We start from the raw sequence: 16,702 nt of genomic DNA on the forward strand, positions 1-16,702 counted from the left end.
GATTCTTCCAATTAAAAATGAAAAGTATTAATGCAAGCAAGCTGATTAACTATGATTTTTGTTCAAAATAAAAAAAGTTTGCTTTTAATTTTATATCAGGACTTTTACGAGATACCAATCAGTGAAAAAAATGTACATAAATGAGAATGCATTATTGTGTAATTTAGTACATCCTCCTCACTTTCCGTGTGGTGTTTATTCAAATTATGAAGATACATAGTTTTGTTGTTGTGGAGCGAGATGAAAGAAGGTGGCAGTACATAGTAGGCATACTTTCATAGGCTAGTCAGGCTGAGATATTCATCAAGTATGTAAACTAAATATTTTTCAGATGACTGCTCAGAATCATTACTGAATATGTTAGGGTTTTGTTTGACAGAATTTCCATTTTAGATACACATGAAGATTATAAAATGAAATATGAAAAATATTCCTGAAAAACCAAGGCCATCATGGGTTATATATATTCTAAATGCATGATGTAATATTCAAGTTCTTAGAGGCCTGTGTAAAGCAAGCAACACATTTTCTTCTCAGAATTAATATTTACAGGAACATATGTCCCATGCTGAAAGTAATTTAAAATATGCAACTCAAATATATTCAAATGATATGAGAAGTGTTCACAGGTAGATGCAGAAGTGGTATTTAGTTTTGCATTTTCCCTTTCAATATTTATGATATATTAATAGGGAAAGACGAACTCTCAAGGAACTAGGATATGAAAATCAGTTCTGGTTGTGTGCAATCTTAAATCAGGCCTAGTTTGGATATTAAAGGAAACTTGTTTAAGGAATTATTAAAGCTCTATGTAGGTTGTACAGTTAAGTTTGACAGAAATGGGTAGGAGAATTCACCCTGGGCCTTCATGGGCTGAGACAGAGCTTTTCCACTGGGCAGTCCAGGTAGGTTCCTTTTCCAGTTTAGAGTAATAGAAAACCAGGGGTTTAAAGCACATGGATGAAAAAGGCTCCTCATTGCAGAATTTATGGTTCAACTCATGAGATGTCAGAAGGAGCCATGCAGTTTAAGGACCGCACTAAACCCAAAGACCCCATGAGAGGTCTGCATAGGCCTTAAACTGTCACCAACTACGCAGAGCAGACAACTGCTTCCAGGTTAGATAGATTCAGACTGTTATTGTTTTTGTGTGGTGACAGTAAATACAGTAATATACACTTTCACCAGATTCTTGGACAAAATAATAATAATAATAATAATAATAATAATAACAACAACAGATTCCATCACCAAATAAGAAAAAATGGTTAGAACAAAGCCGTAATTTTACCTCATCCCAAGCAATTTATTTGAACCATTTAACTTTGCTGAGCAAACGTAAAATTGTCATTTAAATTATGAGTTTAATCATACACTGAAGTTTTCAGAATGTAGTTCTTTTGGAATAATACAAGCTTTTTTTTAAATATTCATACAAATTGTCTTATACATTTTAATTTAAAATTTACAAGAACAGTCTTGGATAGAAGTGCTGTACTACACTGGCATTTAAAAAGCATGCAGACCATTGAGACATTTACAGGTTCAAATCTTTATTGTTTTAAAATTCTACATGTCTTTTACAATACAATAATCTGTTACTTAAATGGCCTTTTTATAGTTAATGTACAATGGATTCTTCTTCCTCCTGAACCTCAGCCATGAAATACAATTTCATCAATATGATTTTTCTAAGTAGAGCAATACAAGACTTCTCTGTGAACTGGGAAGGCTCAGGCATTTTGTTTAAATACAAGAACATACCTACTTCCCTTCAAAATCTGTGATCAATCCTTCAACATGTTTTGAAGATTGGAGACTGACCTAGGGCTGATTCATATCAGCCTAACAAGATACTTTTTCCTTTTCTCTGCCATTTATATTAAAGGGCTTTTAAATGCAATGAAGCAAGTTGCAGTAGTTACCTTTTCATCTACTGAGGCAATCACATGTTGAAGAAAATTATGATTATCTGCATGCAATGAACACTCCTCTTTTAGATAGCTGATGTATTTTATACATATTATAAAGAATCTGTTAAAGAGTGCAAGTACTTTGATAATGATTTCACAAAGGACATATGCTGGTAATGACAGCTAACATTTAACACCTAATATGAACTAATGTATATTTAACAGGCAATTAAAATGGCTAATAAATAAGCCCTGATACACAAGATTTGCCCTTTCAGAAAATGAACTCATTTGGTCCACACTTCTAAAGTTATTTGGGTAAAAAACTGGAACAGTTAGGCCAGATGTTGTGATGAGATGCTTGTTTTTCAAATGTAACACATTAAAAAGAAAAAAGTATCCTATTGTGAAGCATTGTCATGTGACCTCAGTATAAAAAGATGGCCTGCTGCTTGGAGTGAGAAATGAGACCTGAAGGCCAAGCCAGAAAAAAAAGGTGGTACTGAGCTGAAGTTCCATGAAGTGTTATACTTTCTTGTTCCATGGCACTGCTTTTACTCTGTAGAATTTTGTACCAAGAGGAACTTTAAATCTATTTTGTGCCTAAGCAGAAAACAAAGAGAATTATTTCAAATGCTGTACCTAATCTAATCAGCATATAAAACATTCTTTTAAGGAGTGGCATTGTCAAGTGTATAACATTTCACATTCTTTCAATGTGCACTTGCTATGCAACAGTTTCGCTATTACTTACAATAGCCACTAATGTTTGCACTTTCTCCCCAACAAAACTAGCCAAATGTAAATCAATTGCCCTCAAACTGTCTCAGCAGACAATATCCACTTGTCATGAATACAAAATATGCATGCTGGGAAAATCCGAATTAACATATTCAAATGGACAGAGAGTCAAACAGAGGGAAAAAAATAAAAAATCCAAGTTAAGAGAGAACCAGAATGAGGGTGAAATTCTCCTTTTGAGATATAGTACCTGTTTCCCCACTTAGTACAAAGGATAAAAAAAAAAACACCACAGCATTTTATACCATGTGAAAGCATCTGCTTCTACTAGCTACTGACAGCAGCTAAAAACACTTTAAAAGTAATTGTCATTATATCAAGATTCTCCACAGGTGGAAACACCCATCAAACTCTCTACCAGAGGCTTGGTGCTCACATGCTTTTTGTAGCCATTCCCAGTAAACAAGACCGGCTACAGCATTCTGAACAAGTGTAGAATGTATAACAATAGTCCAAAAAGGAGGTTAGAATGAAGTGCCATAATCACCAGATCTGATATATTACTGTACAAGGAAAAAGGCACAGCTGGTGAACTAGCCTTGTGTGCCTGTGCAAAAGAGAGCATGTATGTGTGTCTCACGTGCCTTAAAGTTGTTTCCAACTTACAGCAACCCTAAGGTGAACTTATCATAGTTACTTAGCAAGATTTGTTCAGAGGGTGGTTGCCTTTGGACTTACTGTGGGATGGAGGAGGATTCCATAGGAGTCTCAGTGTGAGAGGACACTGCCCCTGGTCCACACATGGTTGCCCACTCCTGCCCAAGATTTTGATCATTTTGTGCCAACTTATACCCCATCAGTATATATAAGAAGCTGGATTCCCCCCCATTTTGTTGTTGTATGCCTTCAAATCAATTCTGACTTAATGGCGGGTTACATACCGCCATTTGGGAAGTCCCCAGGACGTCCCAGTTTAAAAAAGGGGCATCTCTTCTAGACGCCCCTACTCCTGTTACGGACTCTGTCCGTAACAAATGGCGGCGGCCGTTCCACACGGCCGCCGCCATCTTGACATAGCGGACGCTGTGCATCCTCACGTTGCGCGGCGCTTATGACGTCGCGAGAGCATCATTGGCCCCTCGCGGCGTCATAAGTGTGCCACAGGAAGAGGTTCCATTTTGGAGCTTCTTTTTTCCTCTGCGAGGGAGTTGCGCAGTTTGGCTGCTACGGCTCCCTCACGGAGCAAACAGCAGCGGCGGTCTGTAAAGCACCATGGTTACCTTGAGGCAAACCTATAACAAGTTTTTCCTGGCAAGATTTGTTCAGACGGGGTTTGCCATTGTCTTCCTTTGAGGCTAAGTATGACTTATCAAGGTTCAACTTCAGATTGTTTGCCCCCATTTAGCTCTTTACAAAAATCAGATTTTAAACTTGAAAAGCTTCCTAGCAGAAGAAACATGATGAAACCCTATGGGACATCATAATCCAACAGTAAGGATGTCAAACTGGAGTTCCATAAAATCATCCCTCTAAGAAGGATTGGAGTCACAGTCCAAAAACAATACCATGGCCAGTGGTACTGAAAACTGCAGAAAATACTTACATAACTGACAGGAACACACACCCCAAGCAATTTCTAGCACAAATAAAGTCCTTACCTGTAATATGTTACTTTCAGGCTTTAATTCCCTCTGAGGTTATTGTTTTATCATAGTTTTCCACTGAACTAGAGATTCTGTTATGAAAACTCTTGTGGTCAATGTCTAAACCTAAGACCAGCTTTTAATTATGGAATTTCTATTAATTCATCAATGAAACCAGATTGCTGTCAATTTGCAGGACCCTTAAAAGCATCTGTATCCATGCTGATACAAATGGAAGCTGCCAGGGCAACCAAAGCAGTCTTTATCCCATTACCAAGTCTGAAGCCAGGCTTAAATGAATATAGATAATCTGCCTCATTTAGGAACTCTGGATTGTCTTATGTATCATCACCAGACATTCAAGCCCAATAATGATGATGAAGGCTGGCGTAGTAGAGATGTTTTCTGTGTTTTAAAGGCAGTTTTAAATAAGGGGGATGTCTGTGTTTTAAATAGTATGATCACCACTACTTTTAATTGTGAAAGATGCATAACCTCTTGCAGAAAAGGGTCTGCTATTATCCACTTTCAACTAGCCATTCTCTCCTGGGATTGGCTACAGTAAGCATATGAGTCTCAGACTTCTGGTACAGAGTTTGATGGGTTTATCTACATGTAGAAAATATTGATATAATGACAATTACTTTGGAAGCATTTTTAGCTGCTGTTATATGCTCCACATCCTTTGACCATACTAACTGAAAAATATCCTTTATAACTGGATAAGCAAGAGCCAACTAATCAACTACACTGGGAAAGGGGAACCACAGCAAGTCTGCAGGAGACTTAAAAAAATCCCAAAGGAAAGAAAGAAAAAGAGAGACAGAGATAGAGAGAGGGTAGAAAAATAGAAGAAAAAACTGGATATGGCTAAAAATGAACTTCTGATATTGGAAAATGTATAAACAGTGCTGAGGGCCCCTTTAAAAAGTGAATTGACACTTCCATTCTTTCGGTCAGGGAAAGGGAAGTCTGGAGAGGCTGAGAGCTCCAAAACACCCTTGAGGGCTACACTCTGCCCATTGCTGAAATAGAAGTCATATAAGCTACAGCACCCAAGTCAGCACTAATGTATTCAGACTGGTCACAATACATTAGTGAATAGTCTTCCTTAATTATTTAATATAAATCCAATATTTAGAATGCTTTTAGACCCAGAAGTTGTTTTAGTGTTAGGAGCTGATAAAGAGCACTTTCATAAGAAAATACTAGTGACAATCAGAACACTGAAGTGGTAGTTTACAAGTAATTTGCCTGTAAGGTGCTATTTTTGGCACTAAGAAGTGCACAATGTTCTTTTTGTGAAACAATGTAATGACTGTAATCAGTCATTACTTTTTGGGTGTACTAAGCAGCATTAATTCATTACTTCTAAAACACTGTCTTATGGAGATCATTTTTGACACTAGTTTTATGGCCTAAAAAATAAAAAAATAATAATATAAAGGTAAGGCATTACTTGCAATGCTATACATAATGATCATTAGGTAAAAAGTAAGGTTTAATAAAAGTAATGTTCATGTGTTAGCTTGTAAAATAACATCCCAGGCTCTGGTGAAAAATGTAACCTGGGATGAACTATACTATAGCATACAGAAGCTGACTGGTGAATGAAAAAGTTAAATTACTTTCAGTATTGCTCCTAAAACTTACTTTTTAGATATGCAAAATTATGAGCAAAAATCAAAGAAAACACACAATGGAATCCTGTTACCTGATTTAAATGACCCATATTCAGATCTCTAAAGCTTACCTTTTTTGCCTGACAATATTCCTTTTCCATTACTTTTCCTAACACCCAGGGCCTTCGAGTTGCACCTGAAGCTAGAAAGAAAATATTCATTACTCATGATATGCAAATGATTATCCCTATGTGCACAAAACTGTCCAATGCCATACATCTAAGCAATCACATGTCCATTTTAATTATCTGAAAGAATAATAGCAGGAGCATCATTATCACCCATACGCTTCATGGTATTTTCATATTATAGGATATGTAAGCTGGAATCCTGTTCAGTCTTTATACATCATAATGGCCTGTTATGCTGGAATAATGTGCTTTTTGGGTTGTGTAGCTGAAGTGAGGAACTGGCAGGGGAGCTTTCTCTCTTGACAGTAATGGCTTTCTCTATCTTCACCTGTCAAAAGGATCTCAGTCATAATGGGTATTCCTCTCCTATTTCAAACTGTCAAGTTTTTCCAAAGTATATATATGGATACTGTGTTTTAACAAGTATACTCATATACTGTGATATACTGAGGTGTACTTGTCTACATGTCTTTATATATCAGATATAAGTACCAGAGAGCCAGTGTGGTGTAGTGGTTTGAGCACTGGACCAGGATTCCAATCCCTACTCAATAATGAACACCCACTGGGTGACCTTAGGCAAGTCACACACATTTTCAGTTCCAGAAAACCCTATGATAGGGTTGCCATAACAAAATGATTTGAAGGCACACACAAAACAATGACAAATATGCATCAGAACCAAGATTTTATGTCACATAGGTGTCTCTAAGCAAGAAACCTACAATATTTCAGAACAATATGAGAGTTATGGAGAATGAAAATGTTTCTGCTCAACTGGCATTAAATCACAAGTATAAATGAAGGGTGGTGGTGGTGGTGGTGGTTATGGAACACAAAGTAAAACATCTAGTATTTTCAAGTACCCAGTATTGTACCTTCCAAGATTCTATAGACTGTATAAAAGCTCTTTTAGCAACGCTGCTGGTAGGACAGAGAATTAGTGGATAATATTCAACATTTCTCTATTCAATCTAGTGCCTTCTTTATATGGCCAGTTTGTAGCGAAATCAAGTTTTGGAGACAACCTGTGTCTCTATGTCCCTCTGAACTAAAATTGTTAAAATATCTTCAGGATAGTGCTGAGATTTGGACTACTACTTCAGGATGAATCAGATACCACTGATTCACCCTGATATGGTTCTTGATTTGGACTTGATTTGAACAAGAAATGTACCCTAATATGAATGAATATGCATAAATACATATGAACATGGATACATAACAATTAGAAAATCTAATAAGTGATTAAGTTTTCAATGTATTAGATGAACACTTTCTTCGTGGTTATGACACTTACCACACTCACCTGGTTTGAGATCCAGTGCAGCAAGAGATTCTGAATGTAAGAAATACAAAGTTGGGCTAACAGTAAATAATACATAGTTGTCGTGACGTTCATCCAAAATAATGAGAACCAAATCACCAACCTGAAAACTAAATCAAAAGAAAAAGACTCAGTAGCAGATATGCAGTACAGTTCTAATCATAGTAATTCACAATGAAGTTTTGTTATGTTCAATCGGTTGACTATCAGTTAATTTGGGAATAGGATTGCAGCCTAAGCCTTTATGCTAATCACTGGTGTACTTTTGAATTACCACATAGGTTTTCCTTTTCCAATAGGTTAACTGTTCAGACACTTTAAATATGAGTGGACTTTGTTAAATAGTTAAAATAAACCTCAAAATGAACTGTAGAGTTTTTGTTTTGTTTTGTTTTTTTAAGAGACAAAGTTGTTAGACTAAGCCTGGAGAGATCAAGGTTTAAATTCATGCTCAGCCATGAAGTTCAATGGTGGATATTGACCAGTCACTATCTGTCAAGCCTAAGCTATCTCACATGATTACTTTAAGGAGCAAAACAGGCATGTGAGAGAAGAGAAACTTTTACTCCTTAAAAAAAAGAGGCTAGATAGAGATATAAATAAGGAGAACGGAGGCACAAAATGCCATACAGGCATACCTCAATTAATAAAGCCATTTTACCAAGTTGTTTTCTACCTGTCCAGCCCCGCTTTCCTACTTATTCTCTATCTAGTTGGAAGAATTTTTAGCAGCATCCGAATGGGGAAGTTGATGAAAGAAAACTGCTGGCATGACACACACACACACACACACACACACACACAGTGTTACCCTGGGTTGGGAGGAGTGAGGAGTGATTTCCATGTTAATCTGTGTATTGTTGTGTTGTTGAATGGCATGGCCTCAGGGTGGGAGAATATACAAAGAGGATTTGTGTCTGTTTAATTAGAGATCCGTTGTCTGCTGGGAAAACCCCTAACCCAGGGTGATTTTCATTTGCATTTGCTGGGTCCTGTTCTTGAAAAACATAAAATTAATACCCAGCAAATGCAAATGAAAATCACCCATGGACAGGGGTTTTCTGAGCAGACAATGGATCTCTAATTAAACCAACACAAATCCTCTTTGCATATCCTTCCACCCTGAGGCCTTGCCATTCAACAACAGAACAATACACAGATTAACATGGAAATCACTCCTCCCAACCCAGGGTCACACAGTATACGTATACCCCACTCATTTCCATGCCAGCATTCTCTGAAGATGCCAGCCACAGATGCTGGTGAAACAGCAGGAACAAACACTTCTAGAACATGTCCACACAGCCCAAAAAACCCACAAAAAATATCCCATGATGTATTTTGGAAGAAATGTTCACAAGGTCTCAAGAAGATTCAAAGTGATTTTGTTTACTCATGCAAGGGTTATATGAACTGGTTGTTTATAAGAGTTTTCTAGAAGAATGTACACTGGCTTCAATCCAAATGTTAATCACATTTAGATTAGATTAGACCTACTCCCATTTTATTCAGCAGGCCTACTTTAGTTGGGACTAGAAACAGAATTTAGGCCTTTAGGGTTTTTTTTTTAAAGAGAACAAAATAGAAAGGTTTTATTTGACAATTATCAACACATATACTTACTCTCTAATGGCAATTTTTTCAGAATGTCTTAGAGACACTGAAGACATACTTTGAGACATCTGCAAAAAATGGGGAAAGTGTGATTATTCTCTTATTCTGTCAAACTGTCATGCCATGTGTTCAAATAACAGGTTGAACAAGGCCACACTCATAACATGCTAAAACGAAAAAAACGATGCCGTTTTTGTTTTTTGCTTTTCTATTAGTACTTATTGTACCACCCCAAAGCCAATTTAATGGGAGGGAGTATCACCGCATCAAAAGACCCTAATATGGTGGAACTCAGAGCATTATCAGGAGAGGAACAAGTTAAACTCTTCTTCCTTGGTTTTTGCAATCTCAGAAAACTTCATCAGATTTCATCAAAATAAACTCATTTTGCTAACTCTGCTGAAAAGACAGCTTCATTTAGATTTCCCTCTCAGCCAACCATTTCCATTCCAATTAATCATTATGAGAGTTGTTAGTCAACATTAAGAAAAGAAATAGAGTTTGCCTCCCCCTTTCCTTCCAAATATTTTTGTCTCTGTGTCATGTATTAATGAGTCTAGGTCTGCTGGCAGAAATTCTCTTGTTTTCATTGTCATGTATGTAACTCTGGGGGCCATTTTCAATGGAAGAATTGGGTAAGAAGAATATAAGTTTGCCTAATCTAGCAGTAAAGAAACTGACATGTTCATCATCACAGCTACTTGTGCCTCAAGACAATTATTAGGACTTTAATACTGTATGAAGAGCAGCTATGTAGTTCTTGACTGCACATATATGGTTTGGACCCCTCATTACAAGCCTGTCAAATATGACAAATATTTGGGTATGGATCTTTGGAAATGAGGTGGAGTCATTTTTTGAAAGAAGGAAGATTCTGGATTCAACTCTGCTTAAAAAAGAGAGAGGCCCCTGTTGGGAGAAAAGGGGGGGGGTATAAACTGAATAAATAAGTGTTAATATATTGAAGGTGAAAATGTTCAGATGTGGCAATGGTTGCAGAAGCCTAAATTGGCTACAGCTGGAGTCCAGAGCAGCAGCCGGATGCTCAAGATCAACTGAGCTGGACTAAATGTAAATATGCTATGTCACTAGTCTGAAGAGGGATTGGTGTCTATGGTGCATAGCAACTTGTATAGGAAGAGGCTGGTCTTAGTGGTCGCCTCATAGTAATTCTGTATATAAGCAAAAATGCTGTGTTGTGGGATTGTGGGAGTATGAGATAGTGTGGTGTGTCGGTTGGTAAGAGATTTTGTACAGTAGTGGTGATTAGCTTGTGTTTGTTTGAAACAAAGAAATAAAGCCCTCTCAGGAGTGAACTGCTGGAGAATGTTTCTTTGATCTAGCAGCTGTTTCTCCAGGCATTCTTCCAAGCAAGCCGATAGCTTGTGTTTGGAGCTTCGCTCTGTTCCTGTGTTAGAGAGATAACTGACGTCTTCATCCATTTGCCATCGGACCAGAATCACAGGCAAGATTCATCACCCAAATATCAACAATAAGTATCAATGTCTTTTGAACACATTGTTTTATATCTGTATTTGCAAATGCATACAGAATGAGCTATCCTGGAGCTGGAACTTAGGTCTAAACACAAAATTCATTTATGTTTCATATACACCTTGTACAGATAGCCTGAAGGTAATTTTATACAATGCATAATTTTGTGCACGAAACAAAGTTTGTGTACACTGAAACATCAGAAAGCAAAGGTGTCACTATGTCAGCCACTCATGAAACACGTTTTGGTTTTTGGAATATTTCGGATTTTGGAATTCCAGGTAAGGGAGACTCAACCTGTATTTGAAGCCAAACAGGTTTGCTAAATGGAGCCTAGGATGTTGTTATACAGAACTAAGCTGTGGTTTGAAGCCTGGGAATTGCTGCACAGTACCTTTGTGCTTTTCATGCTTGTTTTAAAATGTCCAGATTGTAAGAACTAAATAAAACACTTTCTGAACTGTAATTCTTAAGTAACTATTCAGTACATGAGAATTTCAGGAAACTGCAAGCCCTAAATAAAATACTCTTTCCTCCAACTGATGAATTTTATATGCTTTAAAGGTCAATTTCATGGAAATTTTAGGTTCAACCACCATCAAGAACGTATTAAGATTTGTTCTGATTTCAACATAAATTCTAATGATTTCTAAAGCTTTGTTTCCACTGAAAAGAAGTAATACTAAATCAAATAAAGAAGTTATTTGAAAGGATCATTTTCATGATAAGGCAGTGGTTCTCAAACTCTGTGGAGCAGAACAGAGTTGTTCAAGGGGGAGGGGACATGGAGCCCTGGATTCATGATCCTTTTTCTCCTCTTTTCCTTCTCAAACTTGTTCTGTCTGGGAGGGGAAGAGGAAGGTGAGAGGGTGCTTGGAGCAGCCATCTCTGCCTGAGGTGGAGAAAGAGAGTGGGGAAGATCCCTGGATCCTGGCCAGGCACATCTTGAGTCAATTTGTCCCCTCATTGCCCTGGTTCTCAGGATGAGGTGCTGCTGCAGCCTCACCCAGAGTGCACCCTTGACCAGAGTGCACCTTAGGTGCATGGCAGCCAAAGGAGACCCAGTGTCCATGACTGCCCCTGCAATGGAGGAGGCTTGGGGCACCTCTTGTTGGGGCTGTCATCATTACCTGGATCTGGCTGGGTCCCCTCTTAGATGCAGAGAAGTGGCCTTGGTGGCTCCGCTGCTAAATGAACAATACAGTGCACCTGCATCACACGTGGGCACCTTTTATATGGCTTTCGGCAAATGGGAGAAATGGTGTGTGCCATGCACAAGCCCCATTGTTTTCAATGGGGCTCAAGCACACGCACAATTTGCCTTATGCAGAGGGGTCTGGAACGGATCCCTGCATAAGGCAAGGGCACACTGTATGTTAGACTAGCTGATGAAGGAGAAGCAGTGCAAGCCAATGAAGCAGACTGTGTGCCTTGGCTTCCTGTTGCTTTACAGTGCCACTTCCACCCTCCAGGCCAGCCAGGTAGGGGCTGCCACTCACAAGTAGAGGTGTGTGCCAAGCTGCTTCAGTAATGAAAGAAGGGGGCTGTACAGGGCCCAAGGAGAGGAAGTATTAGCATTTTTTTTATTCCAGCAAATGAGGGTGTATGTGTGACACCTGCATGTAGATGTAAAGGGGGGTCACAAGGGTAAAAAAAAAAAGAGTACCACTGTGTTAAGGTGTTTCTCTTTTACACAACAGATTGGCCCCAAAATCTAGATGCTTGAGAAGAATCCATATGCCTAGAGGTGTGCATGGATAATAGTGGATAACCAACTGTTCACCCTTGTTATTGCCGTTTGTGTCCCAAAGCCACAATCCAAAGAAGTGAAGCCTTTTGAAGTGGTATGCAATGCAAATGATCAAACCCACCCAACTGAAGCACATAAGTGCCTTCTTGCTGGCACACTGAAATCTTTGGATACCAGTCTTTCAGAAAGCCAGTCAAAGACATGTAGAGCTAGAAAATAAAACCTGTACAGTTATTTAAACAATAGCAGAAGTACTGTACTAGCATCATATGAGGGTAGAAACTCAGGCTGGTTCCTCTGCTCTTATTCTTGTCCCCTCTGCTCTCTTGATACTTGATCAATCCTTCCCTCTGTTTCTTCTTCAAACATCCCTAGCCAACTGCTTCCTTCCCCACCTGCTGCTATCTGTAGAGTCTTCCTAGCACTGTGGAAAAATGAACCTACAGCTAGGTCTGCCTCTAGCTTTGTCTCTCATGGCTAAGGAAAGTCTGGCACCTAGTGCCTGAAAATGGAACTTCAGGCTACAAATATATATTTTTAAACTAAAAATATTTATAGTTTTTTGTGGGTTTTTTGGGCTATGTGACCATGTTCCAGAAGAGTTTCTTCCTGACGTTTCGCCAGCATCTGTGGCTGGCATCTTCAGAATGATCTTCATTCTCTGAAGATGCCAAGCCACAGATGCTGGCAAAACGTCAGGAAGAAACTTTTCTGGAACATGGCCACATAGCCCGAAAAACCCACAAAAAACTATGGATGCCGGCCATGAAAGACTTCGACTTTACATTAAAAATATTTAATCCATTTTAGAAACAAAATGTGCTGAAATGCACACTCTTGGAGCCTCCTCTGCATTCATCTTTGCACCCAACATCTAAGTATCATGATCTTGGAGCTACAGCAGAGATATTGACCCACATTCTCTTTTATTAAAACACTCAGTATCTTCTAGGTTCAAAACATTAGCCCACTCTATTGCTATTCCTCTTCTTCCACTTCCTACTTCCATCCTTTCCTCCCTCTATGTCACTTGCTCACTCTGTACCAGCTTCACATAGGCTTGAATACTCTTAGCCTGCACCTCCAAATGCTTCTTCTCTTTCCTACTAATCTCTCTCTTTCCCCCTCCATCTCTTTTTCCTACTCACTGGTCTCTCTCCCTTCAGTTTAGTGCTCATTCAGCCTTCCACACTCTTCCCCATCTGTACCAGGCACAAGAAGCTTGTTCCTAGCTCTCTGGGTTGTCATATTCTAGTTCATTCAAACCAGCTGCAAAATGGGAACAATTATATTGACTGGACCCAGTATTAGGATATTACACCACTCAGAAGTACAACTGAGTTTCACTGGGCTTGCTCCTGGGTAAGAGAATATAAAATGGACAGTTCTTGACAGTTCTACAGGATTTTTTTTCTTCTTCTATTTTTTGTAGTTTCTGTTTTAATGTAAAATATCAGACTTTTTAGAAAAAAATAATATTAAGATAAACTGTAGGGAAAAAATATAGCCGACACAGAGTTGTTGTTTTTGCATGTCTGTCACTTCCACTTTACGACAACCCTAATCTAAAATATATTTTTGAAGGACTATTTTTTGTAGTTTTTACTTAGTGGAGTTTTCTTCTGTCACTCCAATGGAATGCTCAGTTCCCTCTAAGGTAGCCTGTCCTGACACATCCTTATAATAAAGCACATTGTCTTGAGCTATGTTACTTTTCATGGACATAGTTTTCAGTCATATTTTTCACAGGCATAATATTTTAAGGGTAGAAAATAATTAGCTCATTCCACTGAGGGATTCCTTCTCCACTTTGCAGCCCTCACTCTTGTGCTCAACAGATGCTCTGAAGGCTTGGAAAACCATCTGGAACAGATTTTGAAAGACACAGGAGGGAATTTCACCTGTGTGACACTGGATTCTATCCTAAGACATCTATGGCGGGATACACACCGCCATTTAGTACGTATAGGATACGTACTAGGGTTAGGAAGGGGCGGTGCTTCCGCACCCCCCTAACCCTAGTACGTATCCTATACGTACAAGATGGCGGCGCCCCTTCTACATGGGCGCCGCCATCTTTACGTACTGGACGCACAGCGTCCAGACGTGTCGCGGCGCCTATGACGTCGCGAGTCCGCGCCAGGCGCCTCGCGACGTCATAGATGCGCCGCAGAAAGAAGCTCCGAAATGGCTGCTGCGGCTCCCGCACGGAGCAAATGGCGGCGGCGGGGGAGCGCCGCAAAGCGGCGGTTTGTACCCCGCCAAAGAAACTACTAAAAATTTGACCTTAAACTTCTTGGTTAAATGCATCTTGTTTTCTAAAACTTACCAATCTTTGATTTAGCCTCTTGTTTTCTTCTTCTTTCAGCTGCAGAGTCTATAAAACAAAATAACACAAGTGTATCACAATGCTTTAGAACACAAATGTTCTTCTTATAGTCCTGCATACATATAATTTCAGTATTTTACAGCTACAATCTGATACCCGGCAAGAACATTTTATTCAGTTCAACAGTTCTTAGCTCTGTGTAAGCATACAGTCAGCCCTCAATTTTCATGGGGTTTAGGGGTATCGCTCCCAGTGAAAGTGGAAAAACCACAAATATCTCTAGCCCCTCCCCCATTGTATTTAACACAAAAAAAGTACCTGTACTGGAAGAGTGGTGGGGAGGCTGGGTCCAGTCATAGGTATACTCCTTTACTCGCCTATTGAATTGTTTGGGAGGATGGATGAGTAGGGGGGAAGGGAATGGGGTGAGAGGAGGGACAAAGCCCCCTCCCCATATTTCCTGCCCACATAAACAAGTTTATATGTATGCCCTCTGCCCACTTTGCACTCCTCCATCCCTTCCCACCCCCTTCCACCCCGCTGTAGCCTGTCTAAGGCCCCATACAGACAGGCCAAAATAAAGCTGCTTCAGGCCACTTTGGAGGTATGCCATTTAAATGATTCATGTGTCCTAAGAGTCCGGAAGCTGCACCAAAGCTGTGCTCCAGTCCTTAGGACTGGACCATGGCTTTGGCATGGCTTCTGGACTCTTAGGACTCATGCATCATTTAAATAGCATACCTCCAAAGTGGCCTGAAGCAGCTTTATTTTGGCCTGTCTGTATGGGGCCTAAGATAGTGACTGAGTGAAAACATGAAATCTCCCTTGTTCCATCCCCTTCCCCTGCTCAAATGAGGGAACACATGTGTGGCTAGGCCCAATCATCCCAGTTAGATTTCCTTCCAGCAACAATGTTTGTTATCGAAGCCTCTGTTAAAAATGGTTTAGGGAGGTGACGGCACCAAATTACTGTACAGTAATCCATGAATAATCAAATCTCTCAATACTTAAACGAGGAGGGATGACTATACTGCTACAGGTCTTTTTAAAAAACAGAAAGATATAAATTCAATACACATTTATATCTCTGTATGGATGTAAGCACAGAAAACCTAACATAAGCCAGCTCTACCACATTACACAGGCTTTTGTAATGCTTTCTGTGTTTGAAAATCAGCTTTGATATGGCCTAAAAAACCAGCCGTTCAAAACAGGTGTGGCTTTCGTGAGATCTGATGCTCAGATTGAAATATGGCCCTTAGATCTGATTCCTCCCGTGAAGAACAGTTTCATAACTTAGAAACATAGAATCATAGAATTGGGATTTTAACATAATTTTAATATTACTGAAGTTGGAATTTTCTTTTCTTTCACAGTATTATTATTATTATTATTATTATTATTATTATTATTATTATTAACCTTTATTTATGAAGCGCTGTAAATTTACACAGCGCTGTACATGCAATCTTTTTAGTTAGACGGTTCCCTGCCCTCGGGCTTACAATCTAAATAGACATGACACAGGAGGAGAAGGGAGTGGTGGAGGGAGCCTCTTACCCTTTCCCTCCACCACACTCTTCTCCTAAATAGTAAAGCAATAGTAAAACAGACAGCTTTGACTATTTTAGAATTTGACAATTCTAAAAATAAAATATCCTCAGAGGATTTAAGGCAGACATGTACATTTCAATAATGTTAATTAATTTGGCTCAGGGCAACTAGGCATGCAAGAATTACTGCTGCTCCCCCTCCCACTGATTTCTTGGGGATGGTGAGAGGGTTCCAAGAATTTCTTTGTCTTGCTGTACTTCTAAATCACTGCCTAGATGAAAAGTGTACAAAGGGTTTAAAACTAAACATACTGTATATCTAAACCAGTGGTTCCCAAACTTTGATCCTACAAATATTTTGGACTTCAGCTCCCAGAATTCCTGACTATTGGCCAAACTTCCTAGGGCTTCTGGGAATTGAAGTCCAAAACACCTGGAGGACCAAAGTTTGGGAATCACTGATCTAAACAGTACTGTTACACTGGCCTAGAGTACAAAATATTTTCCCAGTCTTGTTACATAGTA

General features: G+C 39.1%; 1 protein-coding gene across 5 annotated transcripts in view; it reads right to left on the bottom strand.

Annotated features, from left to right (window-relative positions):
• Positions 1-1,282: 1,282 nt before the first annotated feature.
• The window catches only part of RB1CC1 (RB1 inducible coiled-coil 1), a 90,058-nt gene continuing 74,638 nt past the window's right edge, over positions 1,283-16,702 (bottom strand). For 2 of the 5 annotated variants that reach the window (XM_042461674.1, XM_042461676.1), the window contains 5 exons: positions 14,625-14,672; positions 9,061-9,119; positions 7,411-7,547; positions 6,051-6,121; positions 1,283-2,516 (listed from right to left, as the gene is read on the bottom strand). In XM_042461674.1, the coding sequence (XP_042317608.1) occupies positions 2,439-2,516; positions 6,051-6,121; positions 7,411-7,547; positions 9,061-9,119; positions 14,625-14,672 (393 nt within the window). In that variant the 3' untranslated portion in view covers positions 1,283-2,438. The remainder of the gene's footprint in view (positions 2,517-6,050; positions 6,122-7,410; positions 7,548-9,060; positions 9,120-14,624; positions 14,673-16,702) is intronic. The other 3 variants (XM_042461679.1, XM_042461678.1, XM_042461677.1) reach the window with 3 other exon arrangements.

The sequence above is a fragment of the Sceloporus undulatus genome, chromosome 4 (assembly GCF_019175285.1).
Source record: "Sceloporus undulatus isolate JIND9_A2432 ecotype Alabama chromosome 4, SceUnd_v1.1, whole genome shotgun sequence".
In the NCBI taxonomy this organism is placed as follows: Eukaryota; Metazoa; Chordata; class Lepidosauria; order Squamata; family Phrynosomatidae; genus Sceloporus; species Sceloporus undulatus.